Source organism: Acinonyx jubatus, chromosome D3 (assembly GCF_027475565.1).
Source record: "Acinonyx jubatus isolate Ajub_Pintada_27869175 chromosome D3, VMU_Ajub_asm_v1.0, whole genome shotgun sequence".
NCBI lineage: Eukaryota > Metazoa > Chordata > Mammalia > Carnivora > Felidae > Acinonyx > Acinonyx jubatus.
In genome coordinates, this window is record NC_069392.1 from 19,730,680 (window position 1) to 19,756,809 (window position 26,130).

General features: G+C 47.0%; 3 protein-coding genes, 1 long non-coding RNA gene and 1 gene segment (V, D, J or C); 1 reads left to right on the top strand and 4 right to left on the bottom strand.

Annotated features, from left to right (window-relative positions):
* The window catches only part of LOC106988627 (immunoglobulin lambda-1 light chain-like), a 308,524-nt gene that overhangs the window by 94,560 nt on the left and 187,834 nt on the right, over nt 1–26,130 (bottom strand). The window lies entirely within an intron of this gene.
* The window catches only part of LOC128312485 (immunoglobulin lambda-1 light chain-like), a 442,895-nt gene that overhangs the window by 71,233 nt on the left and 345,532 nt on the right, over nt 1–26,130 (bottom strand). Inside the window, exons 1-2 of one of the 2 annotated variants that reach the window (XM_053206511.1) lie at nt 22,930–23,062; nt 22,218–22,513 (exon numbers count right to left, since the gene is read on the bottom strand). The exons of the other annotated variant lie outside the window; for it this stretch is intronic. Coding sequence (XP_053062486.1) covers nt 22,218–22,513; nt 22,930–22,975 — 342 coding nt within the window. The 5' untranslated portion in view covers nt 22,976–23,062. Of the gene's footprint in view, nt 1–22,217; nt 22,514–22,929; nt 23,063–26,130 lie in introns of those variants that run through there. 2 annotated transcript variants of the gene reach the window in all.
* The window catches only part of LOC106988621 (immunoglobulin lambda-1 light chain-like), a 505,411-nt gene that overhangs the window by 57,804 nt on the left and 421,477 nt on the right, over nt 1–26,130 (bottom strand). The window lies entirely within an intron of this gene.
* Nucleotides 1–26,130, bottom strand: part of LOC106988734 (immunoglobulin lambda variable 5-39-like) — a 603,934-nt gene that overhangs the window by 43,695 nt on the left and 534,109 nt on the right.
* Nucleotides 1–26,130, top strand: part of LOC113595120 (uncharacterized) — a 251,930-nt gene that overhangs the window by 29,977 nt on the left and 195,823 nt on the right. The gene's annotated exons all lie outside the window — the stretch shown is intronic.

Here is a 26,130-nt window from a genome sequence, read left to right on the forward strand (position 1 = left end):
GCTGCTTCTAAGATGGTCTCCTTTTCACTGCCTTGAGCGTTTGATATTGATAGGGTTGTTTCTTTTTTCCTTTTATTTCTTGTGCTTGAGGTTTTTTGAGATTTTTGGATATGTCCCTCTTGTGTTCCATCACATTTAGAGAATTTTAGCCAATAATCTTTCAGATATTTTCCATTTCTGCACTCCCACTTTCTCTCCTTTTCTGACACAATCACATTCTGTTCCATTGCTAAAGGTGCCCTGCAGCTTGGTGATTCTCTGTTCAACTTTAAGTCTGTTTTCTGGGGGCGCTTGGGTGGCTCAGTCGGTTAAGCGTCTGACTTCGGCTGAGGTCATGATCTCATGGTTTATGAGTTCGAGCCCCGCGTCAGGGTCTGTGCTGACAGCTCAGAGCCTGGAGCCTGCTTCAGATTCTGTGTCTCCCTCTCTCCCTGCCCCTCCTCTGCTCACTCTCTGTCTCTCTCTGTCTCTCAAAAATGAATAAATGTTAAAAAAATTTAAATCTTTTTTCTGTTTTTCACTTTGCACTATCTATGCAGTGTCTTCACATTCCCTTGCCTGTTCCTCTTGTCGTGTGTGCTGTCACTCAACTGTTTTATTTGTAATCAGAGACATCGTAGATTTCATCTTTAGAAATTTGATTTGTATCCTTTAATTTTCTTCTCTGTCTCTAGCTAACATGTCAAACATTTAGACTATGTTTAGACTGAACTTTGCAACATCAGTCTTGCTTGAATGTCCAGCCTTCCTGTCTCCCTGCATCTTCACACCTGCCAACCTATGACCGCATGACCCAGGTCTCAAAATACATTTCTGTCTGTCTGTCTCTTTCTGGACGTGTGTGTGTGTGTAACATAAATATACATCGAGGTGTATGAGACACATGTCCTATTGAATTCGCATTCTCTGGAGAATCCTAACTAATACACCTTATTAACTCTTGCTCTTTGTGTTCAAATGGTTTTATTTTAATTCTAACTTAGGGATGGAAATCCTCACCTCCTAACTTATCAAGTACCTCCTTGTGATGTGATGTTATTCTCATCTAGAATAAGGAGGTGATAACATGATTTTCTTTCCCCATCATTTTTGCCGACACTGTCATATATTTTGTTTTTACATCCGTTGTGAATCACAACATATCATTCTTATTTCCACTTAAACAGTTGACTTTTTAAATAGACACTAAGCAATAAAATATTTTTATACTTATCTATTTAGTTTTTGATATCTGATGCATTTTTTTAAAAAAAATGTTTAATGTTTTTGTTTTTTAGAGAGAGAGAGAGAGAGAGAACAGGGGAAGGGCAGAGAGGGAGGGAGACACAGAATCCGAAGCAGGCTCCAGGCTCTGAGCTGTCAGCACGGAGCCTGACATGGGGCTCAAACTCACGAACCATGAGATCATGACCTGAGCTGAAGTTGGACACTCAACCGACTGAGCCACCCAGGCACCCTGGTATCTAATGCTTTTTGTATCTTTGTATAGATTCTCCTTTCACTCTGTGTCCCTTTCCTTCTGTCTGAGGGTGTCCTTTCCTATTGTTTGTGCTGAGGGTTTGTGGGTGATTAGTTCTGTGAGGTTCACAGTTTGAGAAAGGTTTATTTTGTCTTCACTCCTAACTATTGGGAACAAATTGATGGCTACCAGTGGGTGGGGTGGGAGGGTGAGTGAAGGAGGGGGTGGGGTTATAAAGAAAACAAATAAAAAAAATAAGGTTGACAGTTTTTTTTAAAGTGTTTTGAAGACATTGCTCCCCTGTTTTCTTGCTTCATGACATGTAATGAGAAATGTGCTCCCACCATGAAGGTGGTTCCTCTGTAGGGAACACGTGTCCTCTCTCTGGCTGGGAGAGTATCTGCATCGCTGGTTTGTAGCAATTTCATTATGATGTGTATTGTGCGCTCATGTTCTCTGTTCCCTGGTCTTTGTTGAGCTTCTTGGATTTATTGGTTCATGGGTTTCACCAAATTTGAAAACTTCTTGACTCTTTTTCCTTCAGATGTTTTCAGTCACCACTCACTCCCCACCTTCTCTGCCTTAGGTACTCCCAATTACAGTCCTTAGGTGGAGTGAAGTCGTCTTCCCTGCACTGCGCCTTTATTCAGTTTTTCCAGCTATTTCACTCAGTGTTTCATTTTGAATCGTTTTCTATTGCTATGACATCAGGGTCACTAATCACTTCTTTTGCAGCCTGTAATCTGCTGGAAATCTCATCTGTGTATTTTTACATCTCAGATCATGTGATTTTCATTAGAGAAGGTTTAAAAGATTTGGTCTTTGAACAATGTCTTCTATATCTGCTCCTAATATATCCGGTAATTCATGCACTCACAGTCACAGATTAAATATAGTTACAATAGATGCAAACATATCCTCTGCCAATCCACCGCTTGCAGAGCCAGCCTGGAGAGGTGTGGGGAAGGGGCAGCCTGGGGACATCAGATATGGGAACCTGAGCCAGATCTATTCATTGCTTTGTCTACCAGCCCCCTGCGGCTGGAGGAGAGAACACAGACTGGGAAGGAGTTTGTGTCTCACTTCCCCATCTACCTGTGTCACTGTGAACCTTATTAGCACTGTCTGATGACCTACAGTAGTAGTCAGCCTCATCCTCAGCCTGGGCCCCGCTGATGGTCAGCGTGACTGTTTTCCCTGAACTGGAGGCAGAGAATCGGTCAGGGATCCCTGAGGGCCGCTCACTATCCTTATAAATGACCAGCATCGGTGCTTGGCTTGGCTTCTGCTGGTACCAAGATGAATATTTCTCTGACAGTACATCTCCAGAGCAGGTGATTGTAGCTGTCTGTCCCAGGGCCACTGACACTGAGGGTGGCTGAGTCAGCTCACTGGATGCCACAGAGCCTGAAAAGACAGAAGACAGGTTGTTGTGATATCCGGTGGTTCATTCTCTCATTCCCAATACTGAGGCTGTGCTGGGGCTGAGCTCATGGTTTGGGGCAGGCCCAGCTCAGGTCCTGTGTGGGGAACCCAGGGGCAGCACCTGTGCAGAGATTGAGGACAGGGAGCAGAAGAGGGGTCCAGGCCATGGTGCGGATGCCCAGAGCCCTGCCTCCTTAGACCCACAGCACTGCTGGGCTGTACCCCAGCCTCTCTTATTCCCTTCCCGGTCCTTGGGTCAGTGATTATTAGAAGCTATGCAAATTTCCTACACTTTTGGGACCCCTAGTAGATAAACAAATTGTGAGATCAGAATATGTGACTGAGGAGGAAGAGGAGAGCCCCCAAATTCCTGCAATCTGCTGTCAGGTAAAAAAAAAAAAAAAGACCAAACCGCCTTGGCCTCCAATGTCTGGGATCAGTCACCTGATCATGACCGCATCATGACCATCTCACATAACCATGTTGGGGTCAGTCCTTGGCTCCCTCTGTGATCTCCCAGGAGCATGGCCATGGGGCTGGGCTGAGCCCTCTGAGAGATACAGACAACACCTGATTCAGGGCAAGGTGGTCTTGTGGCCTCATTACCTTCCTACTACTGCTTCCTGTCCCCTCTGCATCCCCAGAGGCATGTGGTCCCATCCTTGGCATGCCATTAGAATGTGGAGCTTTATCAGTAAAATGTTTGTTCATCATTTTGTCTGTGAGAGTCCTCTTGTTCAACAACTACCTGTTGGAGATTCATCACAACTTCTGGTCTAGTAACAAGTGGTGTCTCCTCTCTCTGACACCCCCCATCCTACAACAGGCCAGCATGTAGCATTGTCAACACTTTGATTCCTTTATGTTTGCTCATCAGTGTTTCAAGTAAACATGTGAATTGCATGAGAAACCATCCCTGACTAAAAAAGTCGCCTTCAAGTTGCATGTCCTGTTAGGGTCCCCAGGTTTATGTCTTCCCAGATGGGGTGAACTTTGGAGCCAGAGCTGGGGTCCCTGCAGGAAGCTGGATCCTTCACTGACCCTAGGACAGCCCAGGGACCAGAGCTGTGATCTCAGGTAGTGAGAATCCACTTCATTCTGCAGACAGTCTTACAAGGAGGCTAAGGACACTCCTTCCTGGCACCAGGGGCTCTGAGTGCCCCATCTCTTGCCCTCTGAGATGATCCTGAGCAAAGCAGCTGGCGTCCTGCAGGTAGGGAACGAGAGGCTGAGGGTGAGTGGCCAGGCCATCTCTGGATGTGCCCAGCACAGAGTCAGTTCCCTGGGAACACTGGTGGACACTGAGGGGACTGGCATTCCCAAGCAAAGCATTAACTGTGTCAAGACCTCTGTCAGTGTCTTGGGTGACACTGTGTAAGTCTGACCCCCAGAATGTGGCCCCTAGAGCCTGAAGGGATAGGATGGATCATCCCGACCCTCTTCTGATGACTGAACCCTGGACAGACACCTGCTGCCCCCCAGGCCTGGTGTCCCTGTGAGGCTCCACCTGGGCAGCCCCAGCCTCTGTCCTGCGGCTCCTGCTGCAGCTCTGCTGCCCCCTGCTAGTGGAGGAGGACTCAGACCAGGAGCTTCCCTCCTGCAGGTCAGGTCACCCCAAAGCACCTGTCACCTGAGAAAGGGTGTGGACCAGGGAGCCCAGCCTCCCCCAGGCAGCTGCCCCCCCTGCTCTCCCCAGCCCAGCACACACAGGTCACATACATGGTGCAGGAGGCAGGACAGGTGTGATTCCTGTATGTGTCCAAGGGTGAAATGCCCTAGCCTGGCCCGTTGTTACAAGGGAGAGTGCAGGGTAAACTGAAGTGTTTTGTTTTGGTTTTTTTGCATTTGAATTTGCAAAGGGTCGTGGTCTAGGAGCCATGTGTGATATTCTATATCCACCCCTTTTCTGTCCACTTAGGAATCCAGTCTGATGTTTCCGCATCCCAGTTAATGCAGTTGGGTCATGGTGGGAATAGGTGATGCTTCTAGTACTGATGTTCACATGTGCACCTAAGTCTTTATTATCAATACTACAATCTCTACCATCTCTGTTTTTTTAAATGCTTATTGTTTTTATTTTGAGAAAGAGGGGGGTGGGGCAGAGAGAAAGGGTGAGAGAGAATCAGGCTCCACACTGTCAGCACAGAGCCTGATGTGGGGCTTGATCTCAGGAAACATGAGATCATGACCTGAATGAAATCAAAAGTTGGACACCCAGGCATCCTTCCCATCCCAACTATTCTTAAGTGTTCATCTTTCCAGTTTGTCTTTCTGTTCCCTGCAAAATTTTTATGTTCCACATTGTGGAGCAGAATTGGTTGAGAACTTGCTTCGGACTTTGCTTAAATATTAGTATCTTTTGTTTACTGTATGCTTTTATATGTAGCCTGCATTTGGGTGTTGCCCTTAAACTCAATTTGATTATCTCTGTCTTTAATTGTGGTTATAAGACCATTTTAAAAATGTGATTAGCAATATCGTTTTATATACCACCTTGCTATTTCTTTCTTCTTGGTGCCGTGTTTTGTTTCTTTTGTGCATTTCTCTCTCTTCTTTTTGTATTAATGGAGCATTTTTAATGATTCCATTTTGTCTCCCTTTTTCTACTAATTAGCTATAAGTTCTTGCTGTCTTATTAGTAACTCATCAAAACCTACATTTAGGTGATGTTATACCACATGACATAGAATCTGAGAACATAATTCTAGCTTTGTCTCTTAGCTTATTCCCTACCATTGTCACACCTATTACTTTTAGCTGTATTATAAGTTCCAACATACATACTTACTATATTTGCTTTACATGGTGAATTACCTTTTAAAGAGATTTAGATAATACACAGTCTCAGTATTTATCCCTGCACTTAGCATTTCTGATTTTTGCATTTATTTTGTAGACTTAGATTCTTTCTGGAATCATTTCCTCCTGCCTGAGGGATGTCCATGATTATTGGTTTTATATGGGTCTCACTGAAGAGAACCTCTGTCGGTTTTTGCATGGGTAGAAATGTTTTATTTAGCCTCCATTTTTGTTTTTTAATTTTTTCTTAAAAAAAGTTTTTTAATGTTTATTTCTGAGACACAGAGAGACAGAGTGAGGAAGGGACACAGAGAGAGAGAGGGAGACACAGAATCCCAAGCAGGCTCTAGGCTCTGAGCTGTCAGCACAGAGCCCTATGCGGGGCTTGAACTCATGGACTGTGAGATGATGACCTGAGCTGAAGTCGGATGCTTAACCAACTGAGCCACCCAGGCGCCACTTAATTTTTTTAATTAAAAAAATTTTTTAAATGTTTTAAAGTTTATATATTTGTTTTGAGAGTGAGCACGAGCTGGGGAGGGGGAGAGAGAGAATCCTAAGCAGGCTGACGCCCTGCTCCATCTCACAAATGAAGAGATCACGAGCTGAGCTGAGATCAAGAGTCGGAATCTTAACCAGTTGAGCCACCAGGTGCACCTATTTAGCTTCCATTTTTGAAGGACATTTTCCCTGGATGAAATACTCAGTTTTGTTTCTTCTTTCAGTATTTTAAAGATGTAAATCCACCATCCTCCTCTTGATTTTCTGCTAATGGTACATCTGCTGGAATACTTATCATTGTTCCCCGAACAAAGTGAGATATTTGTCCATTGGAATCTGTATTTCCTGCAGAATCCAAAGTTATGCACTTTATTAGCTCTTACTCTTTGTTGTTAAAATGGTTTTGTTATCATTGTTTCTGTATGATTTCCAGCCCTCACTTCTTTTTTTTTAAACTTTTTTTTAATGTTTATTAATCTTTGAGAGAGAGAGAGAGAGAGAGAGAGAGCACAAGTGGGGGAGGAGAAGAGAGAGAGGGAGGCACAGAATGCAAAGCAGGTTCCAGGCTCCAAGCTGTCAGCACAGAGCCCGACGTGGGGCTCGAACTCATGAACTGTGAGATCATGACCTCAAAGTCAGACACTTAACTGACTGAGCCACCCAGGAGCCCTCCAGCACTCACGTCTAACTTATCAAGGTCCCTCCCAGTGACATGAGTCATTTACGTGCAGAATAAGGATGTCATAACATGGTCTTCTCTCCCCTATCATTTCTGTCCTCATTGTCATATTTTTATTTTTACTCCACAAATCAAAATATATTGTTAGTATCTTTGCTATAAACAGTTGAATACTTGTTATGGGCATTAACCAATAAAAGGTTTTTATATTTATATATGTGGTTATGATATCTGATGCTTTTTAAAATCTTTGTGTAGATTCTCATTCCTCTCTGTCACCCTTTCCTTCTGTCAAGGGGCGTCCTTTACTTTTGCTGTGGTGAGGGTCTGTGGGTGGTCAGTTCCGTGAGGTTTGCAATCTGTGAAAGTTTTATTTTGTCTTTCCTTCTCAATGACATATTCAGTAGGAGAAAGATCAAGGTTGACAAGTTTTTTGTTTGTTTGTTTTTTAGTATTGTGGGGGATCAGCTTAGGAATCCCCTGGGTTTACACCAATGGGTTAACAAGGCATAAAGAAATACAAAGTCATAAAATGCTCACACCTGAGTTTGGGTAAATCAGATTGGCACCCCAAGAATAAGGGGGTGCAAAGACACCCCAAGCATAGGAAGGCACAAAGTTGCCAGGAATAGGGAGACGCGAAGGCACCCCAAAATAGGGAGGGGGTGTAGAGCCCCCCAAAATAGAGACAGAGAGAGGCAAAGGCTTGAAATAGAAATGGTACAAAGGTGCCTAATACATAGGAATAACAAGATTAGATATTCAGGCTGAAAGCACCCCAAATTTAGTACTATAACAGAAAAGCTGCTTTCACAGGAGAATAGGGCCAGGTTAGATATATTGGTGAATTGGACTATGGACTGCTGCACTGCAGGCAAAGCAGCCCAGAGCAGAGATGGTTAACAAAAGAAAAGGCGTCTTGTCAACCTGAGGTTATTCCCCCTACCTGTCTTATCCCCGAGGCTAAGATAAACAGGGGTGCTGCCTCGTGTCCGCTGTAAACAACCTTCCTCCCGACTTCCCGGTGTCCGGATTTTGTTTTGTATTAACCCAAATCCCTAACCATGAATATCTTCAAGACCCCCTTTCCCTCACGAGTTAATGTTCACAGATTCATTGTCCCTTTGTGCACATCCATCACCATGTTTGTAAGCCTTCTGATCCTAATAAAAATGGGGCAAGGACCCTTATTTGGGGCTCTTGTCTTTTCCTGGGCATTAGGCGTCTCTCGCTTTCAATCCTGCATCTTGCTCTTTTGCTAGACAAGAGATAACTTTAGACTCAGAGTCTGTGACAAATATTTTGTTTTCTTGCTTACACGACACGTAATGAGAACTGTGCTCTTAGCATGAAGCTGGTTCCTCTGTATCCTCTGTAGGAACACGTCTCCTCTCAGGCTGTGCGGGTGTCTGCATCTCAGGCTGTGAGGGTTTGTAGCAATTTCATTATGATGAGTGTTGTGCTGTTTCTCACGTTCCCTGTGTCAGAGGTTTGTTCAGCTTTGGATATCCTGGCTAATTAGTTTTACCAATTTTGAATATTTTTGGCTATTATTTCTTTAAATGTGTTTTTTTTCTGTTAACCACCTGCTCCCCATCTTCTCTTCCTCAGTTACTCTAGTTACACACTTTAGGGCACATGAAGTTGTCTTAACCACACTGAGGCCTTGTTCATTTTTTTCTAGGTTTTGCTCTTTGTGTTTCACTCTGAATAGTTTTTTTTTTCAATATATGAAATTTATTGTCAAATTGGTTTCCATACAATACCCAGTGCTCATCCCAAAAGGTGCCCTCCTCAATACCCATCACCCACCCTCCCCTCCCTCCCACCCCCCATCAACCCTCAGTTTGTTCTCAGTTTTTAAGAGTCTCTTATGCTTTGGCTCTCTCCCACTCTAACCTCTTTTTTTTTTTTTCCTTCCCCTCCTCCATGGGTTTCTGTTAAGTTTCTCAGGATCCACATAAGAGTGAAACCATATGGTATCTGTCTTTCTCTGTATGGCTTATTTCATTTAGCATCACACTCTCCAGTTCCATCCACGTTGCTACAAAGGGCCATATTTCATTCTTTCTCATTGCCACGTAGTACTCCATTGTGTATATAAACCACAACTTCTTTATCCATTCATCAGTTGTCTTATCTGTTTTTTTGACCTCATGCAATTGCTTTAAACGTCAATTTCAAAATCAGAAGTCAAAGAATCGTGAAGAGAAATTCAGCATATGATACAACTTTATTCATGTCTTGGAAAGATTTCTCCTCTTAGAGGGACAGGTGAGGCCCAGATGCAGACAAGCCTACCACAGAGGGTCAGCACAGGGGTGAGTGGGAGTCCCTATGGGTCAGACCTGAGCTGAGGGTCAGACCTGCAGGTGATGGGATCTGGGACAATGGGAGGACAGTGGTGGTAGGAGTAAGTCCCCATGTGGGACCCAAGATGGTGTCTGCACTTCTTCCACAGTTTCTGTAAAACCTAAGGAGGGAGGGGCCTGGGGCAGGAGGGTCCTGTTCTCCTCTTCATGAACCTTAGACAGCCCTTCAGGATGTGGGATGCCTCATCCAGGAACCAGAGGAGACATAATCCCTGGGGACCATCCAGGCTGCCTGTACCCAGGAGGAGAGGACTGTGCTGTCTGAGAGAGCTGTCTTCCCTTCTGAGTGACATCTGGTTACATCTGGGCTCGTGTGGTATATAATGACACCCTAAATATTTGTTCTTTACCATGGGACCTAATTACAGCCATAGTCAGAATAGCCTCCCAACTCTGCTGTTGTTCAGCATGATAAACAGAGACAGGGCGTAGAACTTGCTGGAGTCTCCAACTCTGCAGGGGCTGGGCCAGGACCAGGGAGGACACTTGACCCTGAGGCCTCACCTGCAGCTGCTCAAAAGGTGGGTGAGAGTGAGAGTCAGGCCAGGGCAGGGGGATTTCTGTCCCATCACCCATCCTGTCATTGTGAGTCACTGCCAGCTCCTCCCAACTGACTTGGTAGGTGGTACAGTGATAGTCAGCCTTGTCCTGGCCCTGGGTTTGGCTGATGCTCAGGGTGACCATGTCCCTATGTAGGATCCTCAGAATTCCTCGGAGTCCTCGCTTGGCTTCTGCTGGTTCCAATACGCATTTTCACTCCTGAGCTTATCTCCAGAGCAGGGGATCCTTGCTCTGACCAGGGCCACAGACACGGAAGGAATCTGTCTCAGGTCAGGGGAGACACAGAACCTGTAGGAGAGGAGAGGGGAGGGGGCTGGAGTAAGAAGAGGAGGCTGAGTCAGGCTTGATGGCTCAAGCCTGAGGGGAGACAGCAATGTGGACCCAGGCGAGTGCAGGGCCCTGACCCCATGGACCCTCGGTGGGAGGGAGAGCAAGGCACTTGTGCCACACACTGTGCCCCCCTGTGGGCCATTCACCTGTGCTGGGACGAACTAGTAGGTGAGCAAGAGTGAAACCACTGGCAGTGCGGTCCTCAGAGGACCAGCACCCTTAGCTCACCTGGGAGCTGTTCCACATGCAGATGTCCGGGCCCCACCCAGACCTGCTGCACCTACATCTGTTGTGCCCCTCCCCCACCAAGAGGACTGTGTGCTCACTGAGCTTCATGCTCTGGTCTAAGCCACCATGGACAATCTTATTCCTTCTGCTTGTCTAACCAGGTCCTACTAGGCCACTTGGGACTTGAGGTTTAACTGTCCTGCCCTGGTCACTGAACTTGAACAAACTATAGGTGCCATAATGGTGTGGTTAAGTTGAACTTTTTCACCAGCTATGTGGGTTGTATGTTGGGGGTGGGTGAATTCCCAGTGGGATGTTGGCTGCCCTGGGCTGGTGGGTGAGAATGTGCCATGACCCCTTTTGCCTACTTCTGGGAGTGAATCATTAGGAAAAGTGGGGGCACTGGCTGGAGTGATTCATGGAGACTTCATGGGGGAGCTAGGTTTCTACTACACAACTGGGGTGAGCAGGGGTATGTATGGATTCAGGAGGTCCCCTAATACACCTTGCATCTCTGATCACAGTCATAAATGCACAATTCAGTTCAGCAGGCCTGATAAGGGATGAATCTTCCAGAATGAAGATTTGGTTCGTCTGAACTGGCAGGGATCATGACTAACTCAGATAATTGCTGTGGTCAGGGTGGATATGGGGTGGGTAGTGAATAAGGTAATTATGGACACTACTCTGACCACAGGGTACTGGGAGAAATTAGGACATTAGAAGTAACAAGTGTATCTTCCTTATGTTGTATGAATATGATTGGATATACATTAATCATATATTTCTGTTTTATTCTCCTGTCTCATCCCATTATTATCTAACATCAGATGTGTTAACAATACCTAGATTTCTATCTCAATATGAAGTTACAGGATAGCAAATCAGCTGGGACACAAATAAATATACCTAGCCCACAAGAATATGTTTTGTATCCTCTTGGGGAGGAAGGGCTGAGCATGTTTGTAATTGTTCGCTGGGTGGTTTCATCATATTCGGTGGAAACATGGCTGCGACATTATCTTAATTGGAAACTGTGGTTTGTGGGGATGTGGGTGAATTTCATGTGGATGACGGGGGACTGTGGTAGCTTATTAAGTGTCAGCATTGACAGCATTTACAGGCTGAACTGTTTTTCACAGAATGGTTTTCTGTCTATATTTTTGGGTAGGTGGGTATAAGGAGAGAACCTTGTACAAGATCTGTGGGGGAGAAGTGAGGAAGCACCCATTTTCTGTCTCCCTTATGGGATTGAGTATCTTCTGGTCACTTTGTAGGAGGAGGCAACTGCCCCAATGTCCCTTATTCACAATCAGGATGGATGTGACCCTCCCAACTGTCTGTCAGAACCCAGAGTAGCTAGTGTATCTTCATTTTTGTCATTGTTTAAAAATACAGGGAACAAACTGATCTGTTGGGGATTTTGACACATGTAATGGGGTTTTCAGGGAGAAACCAGAGCTTCGTGTTTATATAGTGGCCTCCAGAGTTCCCTGCAGTCTGTGTTGGAGATGCTGGCCATCCTGGACTGGGTTCCTGGAAGCAGACTCTGAGATGGAGAAGTACATGTGTAGGAGATCTGGAAGGAGGATGGAGGTCAGACTGGGCAGAGGGGGAAGCAACCCACACAGAGTGAGACATCAGATGAGGCCTCATCCCTGCAGGGAGCTCTAAAGCTGGGACCTTTCAGGATATCTATATCTGAGGCAGGGCCTTGGGGCCTCAGGTCAGCATTCACCTGAACTTCTCTGAGAAGTGACAGAAACCTGGGGAGGCAGTTGTCTGAACAAAGAGCAGTGAACTTCCTCCCAGTGAGGAGGACCCTTGTGAGCTGTCAGGGACTCCAGGCAGAGGTGTGTGCATGTGTGAGCCCAGGAGAGGGGTGACACCACAGTGGGTAATGCACTTGTCTGCTCCACTCAGAATCCCCAGCTGGCATGGTGGCAGGGCTTCTGGAGCTCAGCTGAGCTGGGAAATTCTGGGCTCTAATCTTGGTCAGCGGGGCGAAGAACTGACCCATGACCATCATATGGAAATGCGGGAATAATGATCAGTGGGAGGATGTTTCTTTCTGTTTGTCCTTCTACCCAGTCCATCTCTCCCCCAAATACACATAGACTCGGACAATCCTGGGAGCCCCAAATCACCCTCAGGAGGTACTGCATGAAGGGTGGGTGGATACAGAGGTCTGCGGACCTTGGGTCTGGGCACCTGGGTCAGACCTGCTGATTGCTTTGTGCACATGTCTTCTGGAGGAAAACGTGACACAGACGGGGAAGGGGTGTGTGTTCCTGGCCTGCCTGTGTCACTGTGAGCATTACCACTGTCCCACACCTGACAGTAATAGTCAGCCTCATCCTCAGTCTGGGCCCCACTGATGATCAGGGTGGCCGTGTTCCCTGAGTTGGTGCCTGAGAATCGGTCAGGGGTCCTTGAGGGCTGGTTCCTGCCGTAACAGATGACCAACATAGGGGCCTGGCCAGGCTTCTGCTGGTACCAGTAAACACTTTTACTTCCACTGTTGTTTCCCTACAGGTGATCCTGGCTGTCTGGGTCAAGGTCACCAAAATGTAAGGAGACTGAGTCGGCATGGAGGAGGCCAAGGAGCCTACAAGAAAGAAAAGAATAGGTGGGCTTCCAGGTTTGGGTCTCATCTATAGGAAACCCTCATCTCTCTCACAGTGATTGAGCTCCAGGGGCTCTCTAGCCCCATGGAACCCAAGAGCCCGGCTGGTGGATGGAGCCTTTGTATAAACAGGAACCCCCTGGCTCCTTTCTTTGGGCAGGTGCAGCCATTCAGGGCTCACACAGAGCCAGTGAGCCCAGTGGGGGATTTGACCCCTCTAGCCCTCCTCCTGCAGCAGGGTCATAAGCATCCTACTTCCCACAGGTAGGCTTCTTTTTTTTTTATTTTAAAAAAAAATTTTTTTTCAACGTTTATTTTTTTGGGGACAGAGAGAGACAGAGCATGAACGGGGGAGGGGCAGAGAGAGAGGGAGACACAGAATCGGAAACAGGCTCCAGGCTCTGAGCCATCAGCCCAGAGCCTGACGCGGGGCTCGAACTCACGGACCGCGAGATCGTGACCTGGCTGAAGTCGGATGCTTAACCGACTGCGCCACCCAGGCGCCCCCCCACAGGTAGCCTTCTATTGAAGTCAGAATCAAGGCCTGGTGTGTCCCAGATTTGTGGGGCTGGGGTGGGTGTGATCCTGGATTCAGCACCTGTGCAGTGAGCAAGGAGACTGAGGAGGAGAGGGGTCCAGGTCAATGGTGGGGGTAATGTAATTCTGCTTCCGAGATCCAAGGTTGGGCAGATTTCCTCTGAGGCTTCCCTTATCCCCTTGCTGGACATACCTGCTCTTCCTGCAAATCAGCCAGGGCTCAGGGACTGCTGCTAAGAAACTTGGTGGTTTTTGAGAAGGACTCAGTTCCAAGAGGCACAGAGAGGGAAGTGGCAGCCCATGCAGACCAATCCTCATCCAAGTGGCTTCTGATCTACTCTCTGATCCCATAGTTCAGTCTGACATCTCCACCCCAGGTTGTGTTCTGTCTTTGCCCTTGGGTTACCAATGGGAGGCTTAGGTCAGTGCAGTGTCCTACCCCAGATCACTGTGTGTGAGCATCAAACCTGAACAAATTCCTCCCTTGCTAAGTGCACATGGAATTTTAAGGAGCCCTTGAGGTGCTGTAGTGTCTATTCTTGGGGAGATCTGCTGAGACAGATCATAGATGCTGTGCCTCAATACCCCCAGGCTGCACTCTACCAGGGGCAGACCCAGCTTGAGGTAGGTTTGACAGTGACTGAGTTTAGCAGAAATGAGGTGGGCTGGAGAGGCATGGAGTGCTGGACCTGTGCTAGAGGTAGAGGCAAATTCTACAGAAGACAGATGTGAGACACCCCGAGTCAGAACTGTAGATCAGTGTCAAAGTGATACTGCAGAAAACCTACACCTTTCCCCTCAGGTCTCAGATTCTGGAGACTCACCCTTTCCTCCCTGTTAGGAGCCTTGATGCCCAGACCCTCCCCCATCATCTGCAGGTGGCTTTGCCAGGTGATCTCTGCTGCCCCCTGGTGGCCACTACACAGGGCTGCTGGGGGCTCAGGGAAGTCCTTTGTCAGGTGGAGGTTCAGAATCCACAGTTCAGAGCAGGATTCCCTGTTCCATGGACTGCTGGCCCCAGGGGAGGAATTGCCTGTCTCTAAGTAGCCCCTGCCAGCCTCAAGATGAGGCAGGAAGGGATCAGATTACTCATGAATGTATGCGCAGGCTCATTTGGGGGAGGAGAAAGCAAGGTGCACAGGAGGTATTACTACACATACCTCAGGTGGTGGGTGGTCATGTATGTGGGTCTGGGGCTTGGCACGAGGGGACACAGGACTCCGAGTCCTCCTCCTACTGGTTCTGGCTGCTGGTGCAGGGCTAAAATAGGGCAGTGGTGGCTGTTAGTCCAAGGTTGGAGACAGGAGAGCTCTCACCAGCAAGCATTTATTGACCCACTTTGTCTGGCAGACATTCCATCCTGGGAAATGAGTGTGAACAAGACACAGTCCCTGTCCCAGAATTTCCATCTTGTTTGTGGGGCAGTATATTGGACACACATGCTTTGGTGATACAGCAGACAGTCTCTATCTGGATCTTGCCTTGAATACTCATTTAAAAGCCAAACCATTGCTATTCTCAGGTCTTACCGGGCCACAATTGACCTTGTGGCCCAGTGCTTGCCCATGGATGTGTCAGTCAGCTGGGGTTCTTTCCTGAGACACTTGCTCTTGTGAAGGAAAAACAGCCTAGATACATGCAGTGCCTTTCTTTCTCAATTGAAAAATTTTTAAAGTTTTATTTTTGACAGAGAGAGTGTGTGTGAGCAGGGGAGGGGCAGAGAGAGAGAGGGAGACACAGAATCTGAAGCAGGGTCCAGGCTCCAAGCTGTCAGCACAGAGCCCAACCCGGGGCTCAAACGCACAAACTGCAAGATCATGACCTGAGCCGAAGTCGGACGCTTAACTGACCCAGGTGCCCCTTAAAGAAATTTTTTTTTTAATGTGCAGTGCTTTCTTCTTGACCATGGATGTGATAGTTGGCGCTGCAGCAGCCATTCCGAGGTCTGTTGTCAACAACAATGAAAAGCAAGTCCTCCACAGTAGTGATGGTGAGACCGAAAGTGAGCAGATACGGGACCTCACGGAATTGCTGACTACCTGGAGAAACACATCTGACTTCAGAGCTGTTTTTGTGGGAGAAAAATGAGCTTATGAATGTCCATGCCTCTGACTGAGAGGTGCATGTATTGCATTAACAATTTCCTGACCAGTTAGGATAATAATTAACACAACAAATCAATGAATAAATATAGTGATGGGAAAATGTGCTGCGTTGTGTGGTATGTAGACAATGAATTGAGATCAAACAAGATGACAGGCAGGTGCTGTGTGGTGAGAGGCTGGAGGAGGCCTCTCTGCAGAGGTGACCTTGGAGCTGCTGTCAGGATGGGAAGAAGGAACAAGAACTAAAGAGTGTGTCTGGAGATAGTCCCTGTGGAGAAGAGTCTGGTTTGTCTGAGGATGCAGGGACAGTGAGGATCTTAGGAGTCTGTGATTCAAAACTATTTGAGTTCCAAGATGATTATTTTCTCATATAACCTCGGGGACAGGAGTGATGGGTTAGAATTCTCATTGTTGTATGTTTCCAGGTAAGGAGATTCACGAGAGGAGTCCCTGTGTGAGCTTCCCTGCAAACTGAAAGGGAAGCAGGAGCCCTTTTGTAGCTGAGTCACTGTGGCTTATCTGTAGCTCACCCATGTGTGTGTGTTCCGCATGACATCAAATTCCTGTCACACATCCCTTCATATTATATATTTTTACACACAGACGTGTGAGTATGCTATTGAATATGTGTGCACATGCATATTTATTGTTTGTGGTGTGTACGTTTGTAGATGCACGTATGCTTGTGTGTGTAGAGGTACACATATATTTACAATATATACACATATCTTTTCTGAGGGTTCTGAGCTCTGAATTGGGTACCAAAGTTGTAGTTGATGGGATCCTTGCTTTGTTACAAAGCCCGCAGTTCCACTTTATCATAAGGGACAAGGTGGGGATGGCTACCATAATGATTAATGGGACCAAATGGTAATCAGAATCATTTGACACATATGTTGGTGTTGGCTAGTTAATGATATGTTCCTGGAACTGAAATAGATGGGCACCCTACCAATTATTACTTCATCTGTATAAATAGAAGCCTCCATCTCCCAAGATTTTGGTTGCTACTGAATCTTAGCAGAGGATGTATGCTGATCATGAGCCACTAAATGACCCTATAACCCGAGCTGTCTGTGTGAACTGGTGCTTTGTGACCAACCATGCCAAGGACTGGGCATTCACATCAGCTCTCCATCATCAGTGTGAAGAGGTAAATATGAGATCAGGCTTTACCAGGTCCTGAAGGCACAGATGAGTCCCATGAGAAAGAGGCCCGAGTGCCCAGGACCCCAACCCCTGCTGCATTCATTGTCTTTTCTCTATCTCATACAACTGTGGCTTGGTGGGGACAGTCTGTAACCGGCTGAGGTATAGGAGAACACTTAGCTGGCTGACAGAGCTTCTGCACAAAACACACTTGTCTTTCTTGTTTCTGATCCTTAAATGTTTATTTATTTTTGAGAAAGAGAGGCAAGTGGGAGGAGGGGCAGAGAGAGGGTGGGAGGACAGAGGAGCCGAAGTGGGCTCTGTGTTGACAGCAGCGAGCCTGATGCAGGGCTCAAGCTCATGAACCCTGATATCATGATTTGAGCTGAAGTTGGATACTCAACCAACGGAGCCACCCAGGCACCTGCCGGAGTCCAGCTCCAGCAGGTCCAGGGGTTCCCGAAGGATGAATGGCGTTGGCGAAAAAGTGAAAATAAAATAAAACAAAAATAAAACGGACACAGACAACAGCAGTGTGTTAGACTGGCCGCTTTATCGTGACACTATATTTGTAAGCAATTTCCTTGTAGCATGCGTCATCTGTTTTCTGGCATTACCTAATTCTAAAAATGTTCCTATGTGTAATAACCCATTAAGGAACAACATGGTTATTTTCTTGTGATGTTCCCTCCTGCCCTTTGCTTATTAATTTCTTCATATTATTTTCATTATGTATCTACGTTTATCTATAGTCTATAAAGCATTTGCTTTGCTATTTTCATGAAAGGTCATCTATCTCTCAACATCTCAAGTGGAACAGTTACAGGGACATGACCTCTTAGTTGTTTCCCCGAACCATTTGTGGTTTGAGGAACAAAAGAATTCGCCTCGGTCTGAGGTGCCAGGAGGGGGCCAAGAGGGCCTTAGAAACCCATGCCTTATGCATTCCCAGAGAGACAATACACCTAGGAACTAATGAACCATTCTGTACCTTAATCGACTAAGTTCAGTCATCATCTGGAATGCCTCCTGGGGGCCAAGTGGGCCTGAGGGTTGGAGTAACTTGTGCCCATAGATACATTCCTTTGTTGCCGGAGTGGGGCTTTGGAATCCATTTGTTCCCTCCTTGGCTGGGAAATATATGGGGCTATCCTTCCTTTAGGTAGAGGAGTCTTTATAGGGGGTGGCGAGGGCTAGATGTAGGGCCGCACAATTTCCTTGCGGAACCTTATTTCTTTCCCCAGTGGTTCTTCTCCCAGGGGACCTGTGGAGGGCAATTCCCCAACAGACAATTCCCCAGGTACTTTCATTGGTCGTGGGGCTGCCCCGACCAACGTTAGGGCCAAATTACATCAAAGCAGGAGTGCAAGAAGCTTCACTGTCGATGGGCCACCCTGCAGTCCCGATCCGTCCACCGCCCGGGCCCTGCCATCAGGCTGGTTGGAGAGCTTGGCTTCCAGCAGGCACCCCTCCTATTTCTGATCTTAAAGGGAAAAGGATGCAGTATTTCACCATCTAGTATGATTTTAGCTACGTGACTTTTATCAATGTCCTTTGTCAAGTACAGGCAAGTTGCTTTATATGCCTGGTTTGTTAAGTGTTTTTCTAATTAAATGATGTTGGATTTGTCAAATGCACTTTCTGAATCTATTGTGATAATCATGTGATTTTTGTATTTTATCCTATTGGTATGATGTAGTACATTAATCGTTTTTTTTTTTTTTGTATGTTAAAATACCTTGTATTGTTGCAATAAGTCCCATTTGCTCATGGTGTCTAATTCTTTCTGTATGTTGCTGGATTTGGTTTGATAGTGTTTTGTTGAGGATTTTGTGCCCATATTTGTAAGAGGTATTGGTCTATAGTTTTCTAATGATGTCTATTTTTGGTGTCATTGTAACAATGGCTACGTAAAATCAGTCAGGAAGTCTATCACATTCATCTATTTTTTGGAACACATTGTGAAAAACTTGTATTACAGTTGAATTTTGAACAAAGCAGGAGTTAGTTGTGCTGACCCCTGTGCAGTCACAAATCTGCTTATAACTTTTGACTCCCCCAAACTTTAAGTATTAATAGCCTACAATTGATGAGAAACCTTGCTGACAACATAAACAGCTGATTAACATATATTTCATATGTTCTATGTATTATATATTGTACTCTCACAAAAAAGTGAGCTTAAAATGTTTTTAATAGAAAATTAAGAAAATTAGGATAGCTCAGGGGCACCTGGTTGGCTCAGTTGGTTGAACGCCTGGCTTCAGCTCAGGTCATGATCTCACGGTTCAAGCCCCGCGTCGGGCTCTGTGCTGACAGCTCAGAGCCTGGAGCCTGCTTCAGATTCTGTGTCTTCCTGTCTCTCTCTGCCCCTCCCCTGCTCACACTCTGTGAATCTCTCTCTCAAAAAATAAATAAACATTAAAAAAAATTAAAAAAAAAAGAAAATTAGGATAGCTGGGGCACCTGGGTGGCTCAGTCAGTTAAGCATCTGACTCTGGATTTCGACTCAGGTCATGATCTCATGGTTTGTGAGTTCGAGCCCCACATAGGGCTTTGTGCTGACAGCTCGGAATCTACTTAGGATTCTCTCTCTCCACCTCTTTCTCTGCTCCTCCCCCCACCCCCCAAAATAGATAGGTAAACATTAAAAAAGAAAAAGAAAATTCACGTAGCTGGTGCTGCTGTGCAGGGCCCCGGGAACCCCTGCCTGGCCAGCACCATGTGAGACTCCAGCAAAGATGGAGGCTGTGCTTACCTCATGCATTGATTCTCCTCTAAGGACATTGATGGGCACATGGTTGATCTGCATGAGTGCCTGTGCATTGTCACCAATAATACCCTAACAATGAGGCAACACAGATGTGAACTACACTCAGCTCCTTGCCCTGTGAGCCCCATATGCCGAGTGTGGTTTATGGAGCCAGTTGGAGGCAGCAGCCAGGGAGTAATGTGCAGATCAAAGAGTTCACCGCTGGCTATAAGGTCAAATTCCCCATGTACAGCAAAATCTGCATGAAATGCAAGGTCCTCCTGCTGTGGATGTGGATGGAAGTCCAGCCCAAGGGTGGGGCATGCTGGGAAATGCCATCACATGGAACTTCACCAAGTTCCTCATTGACAAGAAGGCTGTGTGGTGACATGGTAGGTCCCACAGAAGGGCCCTGGTAATAGAGAAGAAACTTCTCTGCTACCCGTAGTTCCACAGGTGTGCACCCCCCACTGAGACCCCATTCCTCAGAGTGTTCCTTGAGGTACCCTTACTGTTTTCCTGAAAATCATGTATGTGGTTGGGCAGAATGCAGACTGGACAGGCACCCTCTACTGGAGGAAGGTCCTTCCACCTGTCTGGCTGTTCAGCACTCCCCATCCCTGGCTGTCATGTGGGAATAAAGCATACAAATTTGGGGAGAAAATCATAAGGAAGAGAAGAATACGTTTACATTACTGTAGTGTAAAACATTGTGTATAACTGGATTTGAGCAGTTCAAACCCGTGTTGTTCAAGGGTCAGCTGTGTGTATCTCCTACTGGTTATCCCTGGAGAACCCTGAAACACCTTATGAGATATAACTCTTTTTGTTATGAAAGGTTTTATTTTAGTGGTTTCTTTAGGGTTTACAGCACCAATCTACCTCCCAAAGTCTATCTTCCTGTGATTCTACATCACTTCACATGGAGCATAAGACTTTTGAAATATGTTCTTCTCGCTCACCCCCCAGTTTTGTGCTATGGTAGTCATGTGTTTTATTTGAGATTCATCATGAACTAGGGCATATTGCTGTTATATTTTGCTTTACACCGTTATTTTTTATTTTTATTTTTTTAATTTTTTAATTAAAAAAAATTTTTTTTTTGAGAGAGACAGACTGTGAGTGGGAGAGGGGTAGAGAGAGAGGGAGACACAGAATTCGAAGCAGGCTCCAGGCTCTAAGCTATCAGTACAGAGCCCGACACTGGGCTTGAACTCACAAGCTGTGAGATCATGACCTGAGCAGAAGTCCAGTCACTTAACCGGCTGAGCCACCCAGGCGCCCCAACAGTTATATGTTTAACGGACTGAGCTACCCAGGCGCCTCTACACAGTGATCTTTTAGAAACATTAATATAAGATAGATGTTTCTAAATCGGTCCATGTAGTTCCCATAGCTGCTGTTTTTCATTCCTTTGTGTGGATTCACGTTGCTATCTGATATAGTACTCCTCTCTCTGAGGAGTGTCTGTCACTCTCTGTTGCAGTGAAGGTCTGTGGGTGATCAATTATGAAAAGTTGTACAGTCTGAAAGTTTTATTTGGCTTCATTTTTGAAAGATATTTTCACTGGGTAACGAATTTAAGGTTGACAGATTTTTCTGTTTTACAAAATTATTTTGATGAAAAAATTTTTTGTAATGTTTTTATTTAGTTTTGAGAGAGAGAGAGAAAGAGCAGGGGAGGGGCAGAGAGAGGGAGAGAGAGAGAGAGAGAGAGAGAGAGAGAGAGAGAGAGAGAGACCCAGAATCTGAAGCAGGCCCCAGGCTTGAACTGTCAGCACAGAGCCCAACGCAGGGCTCAAACCCACGAACTGCGACATCATGACCTGAGGTGAAGTCGGACGCTCAACAGACCAAGCCACCCAGGTGCCCCATACACATATTTTAATAGGTGTTTTTAAAAGATATTTGTCTGCTGTCTTCTTACTTGCGTGGCTTATAATAAGAAATCTGCTTTTACCATATTTGTTCTTAGCATAGGACATGCATGTTCCTTCTGGCTGCTTTACAGATGTCCCTTCTGTACTGGTGTTCAGTAGTGTGACTGTGACGTGTTTGGCATTGGTGGTGCCTCCTGCTTCCTGAGCTTGACCTTTGTTGAACTTCTTGACTATGTCAGCAATTGTCTTCACCATACTTGTGACGTTTTTGGCCAATATTTCTTTACCCACATTCTCTGTTCCCCCATCTTCTTTGCTGGGGGACTCCAGTTACATGCCTGGTAGGCTGCATGAGGGGTCCGGCCACCAGCAGAGGCTACGTTCATTTCTTTCAGACTTTGTGTCTTATTTCGTTTTGGATGGTTACTATTTTGATGTTACGGAGTTTACTGCTCTCTTCTTTTGCAGCATCTAATCTGTTCTCAGTGTCATCCAGTGCAGTTTTCATCTCCAGAAGTGAGATGTGGCCCCCTTGAAATGTCATCCACATCTGCACAGAGCATGTTCAGTCATGGCTCTGTCTCTTCAAACAAATGGAATCTCATTGCAATAGTAATTTTTGTGTTGTCCCTTAGACATCCTTTGTAGAGCCTGCCTGCAGGGCTGGGAGGGGGAGGCAGACCTCAGACCTGGGGACCTGGGCCAGACCTGCTCATTGGTTTGTCTACAGGCCTCCTGGGGCTGGAGGACAGTGTGACCCAGACAGGGAAGGGATTTGTGTCTCACTTCCTCATCTGCCTGTATCACTGTGAACATTACTACTGCTGTCAGCAGACAGACAGTAATAGTCAGCCTCGTCCTCGGCCCGGGCCCCGCTGACGGTCAGGGTGGCCGTGTTCCCAGAGTTAGAGCCAGAGAATCGGTCAGGGATCCCTGAGGGCCGGTTGCTATCCCGATAAATAATCATCAGGGGCACCTGGTTCGGCTTCTGCTGGTACCAGGAAACATATGTATTTCCGATGTTGTTTCCCTCACAGGTGATCCTTGCCATCTCTCCCAGGGCCACTGAAATGGAAGGGGGCTGAGTCAGCCTGTTTGAGGTCACGGAGCCTGCAAGAGAGAAAAGGAAAGGTGGACATTCAGCTTAGGGTCTCATCCTTAGGAAGCTCCCACCTGCCTGACCCAGATTGAGATCTAAAGATAATCTGGGTGGACAGGGTACCCCTTCCCATCAGTCTCAGCCACCGAGGTCCCCAGGCTTCACTGGTGCACGGAGTTCACAAATAAGAACTCCGCGCCCCCCCCCCCCACTTTCTCTGGTCAGATGCAGCCCCTCAGGACTGACACAGAGCCAGTGGGCACAGTGGGGGAACTTCACCACTCCAGCCCCTCATCCTGCGGCAGATCATGAGCATCCTGCCCCCCCCAACCCCCCACCACAGGCAGTGCCCTGCTGAGCTCAGAGTCAGACCCAGTCTTGTCTCAAATCTCTGAGGCTGGGGTGGGTGTGAGTCTCGGCACAGCACCTGTGTAGTATGCCAGGACACTGAGGAGGAGAGGGGTCCAGGCCATGGTGGAGGCACCTCAATGCCGCTGCCAAGACCAGAGGCTGGCCAAAGTTCCTCACGGGCCTCTCTTATCCCCTTGCTGGAGAGACCTGCTGTTCATGCAAATCAGCCAGGCCTCAGGGGCTGCTGCTTAGGAGCCTTGTGGCTTCAGAGAAGGGCTCAGCCCCAAGGGCCACAGAGAGGGGAGGAGCAGCCTGGTCCCATGGTCTGGGGCCAACATCTCCATCCCAGATTATGTTCTGGGTTCTCTCCTTGGCTGGCTTGGCAACTGAGACTTCAGAGGTGGAGTGTGTCTTTATTTTCTGGGCCCATTCTATAAGTGACACTATGAGACTTACTAGGTGCAGGGTCATACACCAGGTCACAGCTCATGGCCTCAGAGACCAAATAAAATTCATCCTGTATCAAGAACACTTGGCCTTTCCAAATCATCAAGGTGCTGTAAATGTCTTCTCATGGCCATGAGCTCACGCAGCAGGTTACAGGGCATGTGTCTTATTATCCCTATGCTGTAGTCAGGGGCAGGAACAGATCAAGTGCAAAAAGAACTGATTGCCATATAAGAGAATAAGAGGGGGCTTCAGAATGTAGTAACTCTTCAAGGGTGTCTTTACCATAATTAAGTTGTCTTTAGCTGTTGGGAAAAATATATAATAAACATATTAATGTATAATTTAAGTATAAAAAAGTTTACCGAGAAAATCACTGTGTTGCAGGCACTGGGAAAGGGAAGAACAGAACTTTCCAGTCCCCTCTCCCTTCCTTGAGGGAGGTGAGTGGAGGGACAGGTGAGGGGGTAGGTGGGAGGAACTTCCAGAAAGGAGGAGCAGTTGAGTCTGTCAGGACAGGGGGCTGTCAGCACAGGGGAGAGAGGGGGAAATGTGTGATCACAGGGAGGAAGGGTGTTTGTGGATAGTGACCACATTATGTTTCATTAGGGTGGGTTAGGGCACGGGTTGGTGGGGGGCATTTTGGCTCGGCCTATATTAGAGAAATAGGCAGCATCTCCATGAACAGGACCCAACACACACATACCCTGAAGAATTTGTACATGAGTGTGAAGGATGACACTGTAGACAAATGACAAATGACCTGAAGGTCTCAGCCTGTTAGGAGCCCTGATGGCCAGGCCCTCCCCATCTGCAGGTGGCTTTGGCAGGTGGTCTCTGCTGCCCCCTGGTGGCCACTCCACACTGGTGGCTGGAGGTGTAGGGGCCTCCCTTGTAAAGTGTAGATTCCTAACCTATCCCTGCTCCATGGACTGCTGCCCCAGTGAGGAATGACTTCTCTATGCATGGTTTCTGCTGCCTCATGTTCTGGCATGAGGGGCCCAGATTACCCATGATAACATGAAGAGTTTCATCTGGAGGAGGAGAACACAGGTTTCACTGAAGAGTCCTTGCACTCCTCTCTGCAGTGGTGGGAGGTCATACAGGTGGTACTGCATGGGGGATATAGGACTCAGGGAGTGGCTTTAATTGGTGCCAACTGTGAATACAGGGCTTATGTGTGTTGGGGGGTAGTGACCGGGGATAAATGCTCCAAAGACAGAGAGACAGGAGAGCATCCACCCAGCCAACATGTATTCAGACCCACATTGGTCTGGTTCACTTTCCATCCTGAGAATTTTGCATGAACAGGACACAGTCCATATTGAAGAGGGAACTCTGACCCTACTCAGGGAAGAGAAACAAGTGTGGGAAGAGCCCATTCAGTGCCCTGAGGAGGGGAGGAGCCGTGAGAGGATCTGAAAGAATGGGACAGACTTGCGGGATCTAGGATTCAAATCCGGTTCAGGGCCAGTGCGAGTTTCTCCTAAGGTGAGGATTCTGGGCACAGAGGGATGTGATCAGGTATGGTAAGAGGCATTTTCCGGGTAATAAGTTCTCTTAGTGGCTGCTGGGCACATTTAGGGGCCGCCAGCAGGAAGATACTGAGGTAGAAAGGAACAGGTTTGACACGAGTGTGCTCAGTGCCTGGGAATCTCCCTAGATCACCTGGGGGTAGAGGCCATTCAGGCCAGTGATTATTATTCATCTCCACCTGCCCCTTACCACCTAAAACCACAGGGAGACAAGTACTAATGTACCTTTTGTCCTGTTCTCCTGTATCGTCCCACGTGGATGACCTAGCACTGCTCTCCCCAACACCCCCAGACTGGCTGAGCTGAACAGGAACATGAGGGAGGGGTGCATCTGAGAGGGAAGGGAGGCTGGGAGAGGCCTGCAGGTCCCCAGTCCCTGAGAGGCAGAGAGAAGAGCAGAGGCTGGCAGGTGCCAGGCAGCAACAGTCACCTGCACCAGGTGAGAAAGGCTGCCCAGGCTGAGAGGGGATGAGGGTTGACCTCAGCCAGAATGTTCCAGGTCCTGAAGGAGACAGCTTCTTCCCCTCAGTTCTTTTTTTTTTTAATTTTTTTTATGTTTATTTATTTTTGAGACAGAGACAGAGCATGAATGGGGGAGGGGCAGAGAGAGAGGGAGACACAGAATCGGAAGCAGGCTCCAGGCTCTGAGCCATCAGCCCAGAGCCCGACGCAGGGCTCGAAATCACGAACCGCGAGATCGTGACCTGAGCTGAAGTCGGACGCTCAACCGACTGAGCCACCCAGGCGCCCCATTCTTCCCCTCAGTTCTAGTAGCTGCCTGTGGGGGGCGCTGCGCACTTGGCATGGGGCCACCTGGACAAGGGTGCCAGCCCATTCATTGTCATGTTGTTGAGAATCTCTGGAGAATAATTCTCTGTAGTGACCTGCTCATGATCCTTTAACCTGAAAAATCCCTGGAAATATTATTTTGGTCATAGGGATTCCCATAAAAGGTTGCCTTTCTAGTTCATAAGGTCAATGAGTAAATTTTAGATGAAATATTCCAACTGTACTTGCCATGATTTGGTGAGGAGAAAATGATTTTCTGTACTGTGTCTCTCAACACCCACGAAGGTATCTTTCTGACTCAAGTCAGGAGTGGAAATAGGGGAAGCTTATGCTTTTCCCTCTTAATAAATTCCTCATCTATTATTTTGACTTCATGCAATTGCTCTAAAAATCAATTTCAAACCACAGATCAAGGAGCCATGAAGAGAAATTCAATTTATCAAAAAGTTTTACAAGTCTGGGAAAGGGTCTGTCCTCTCAGAAAACGGAAGGGTGCTTAATGCAAA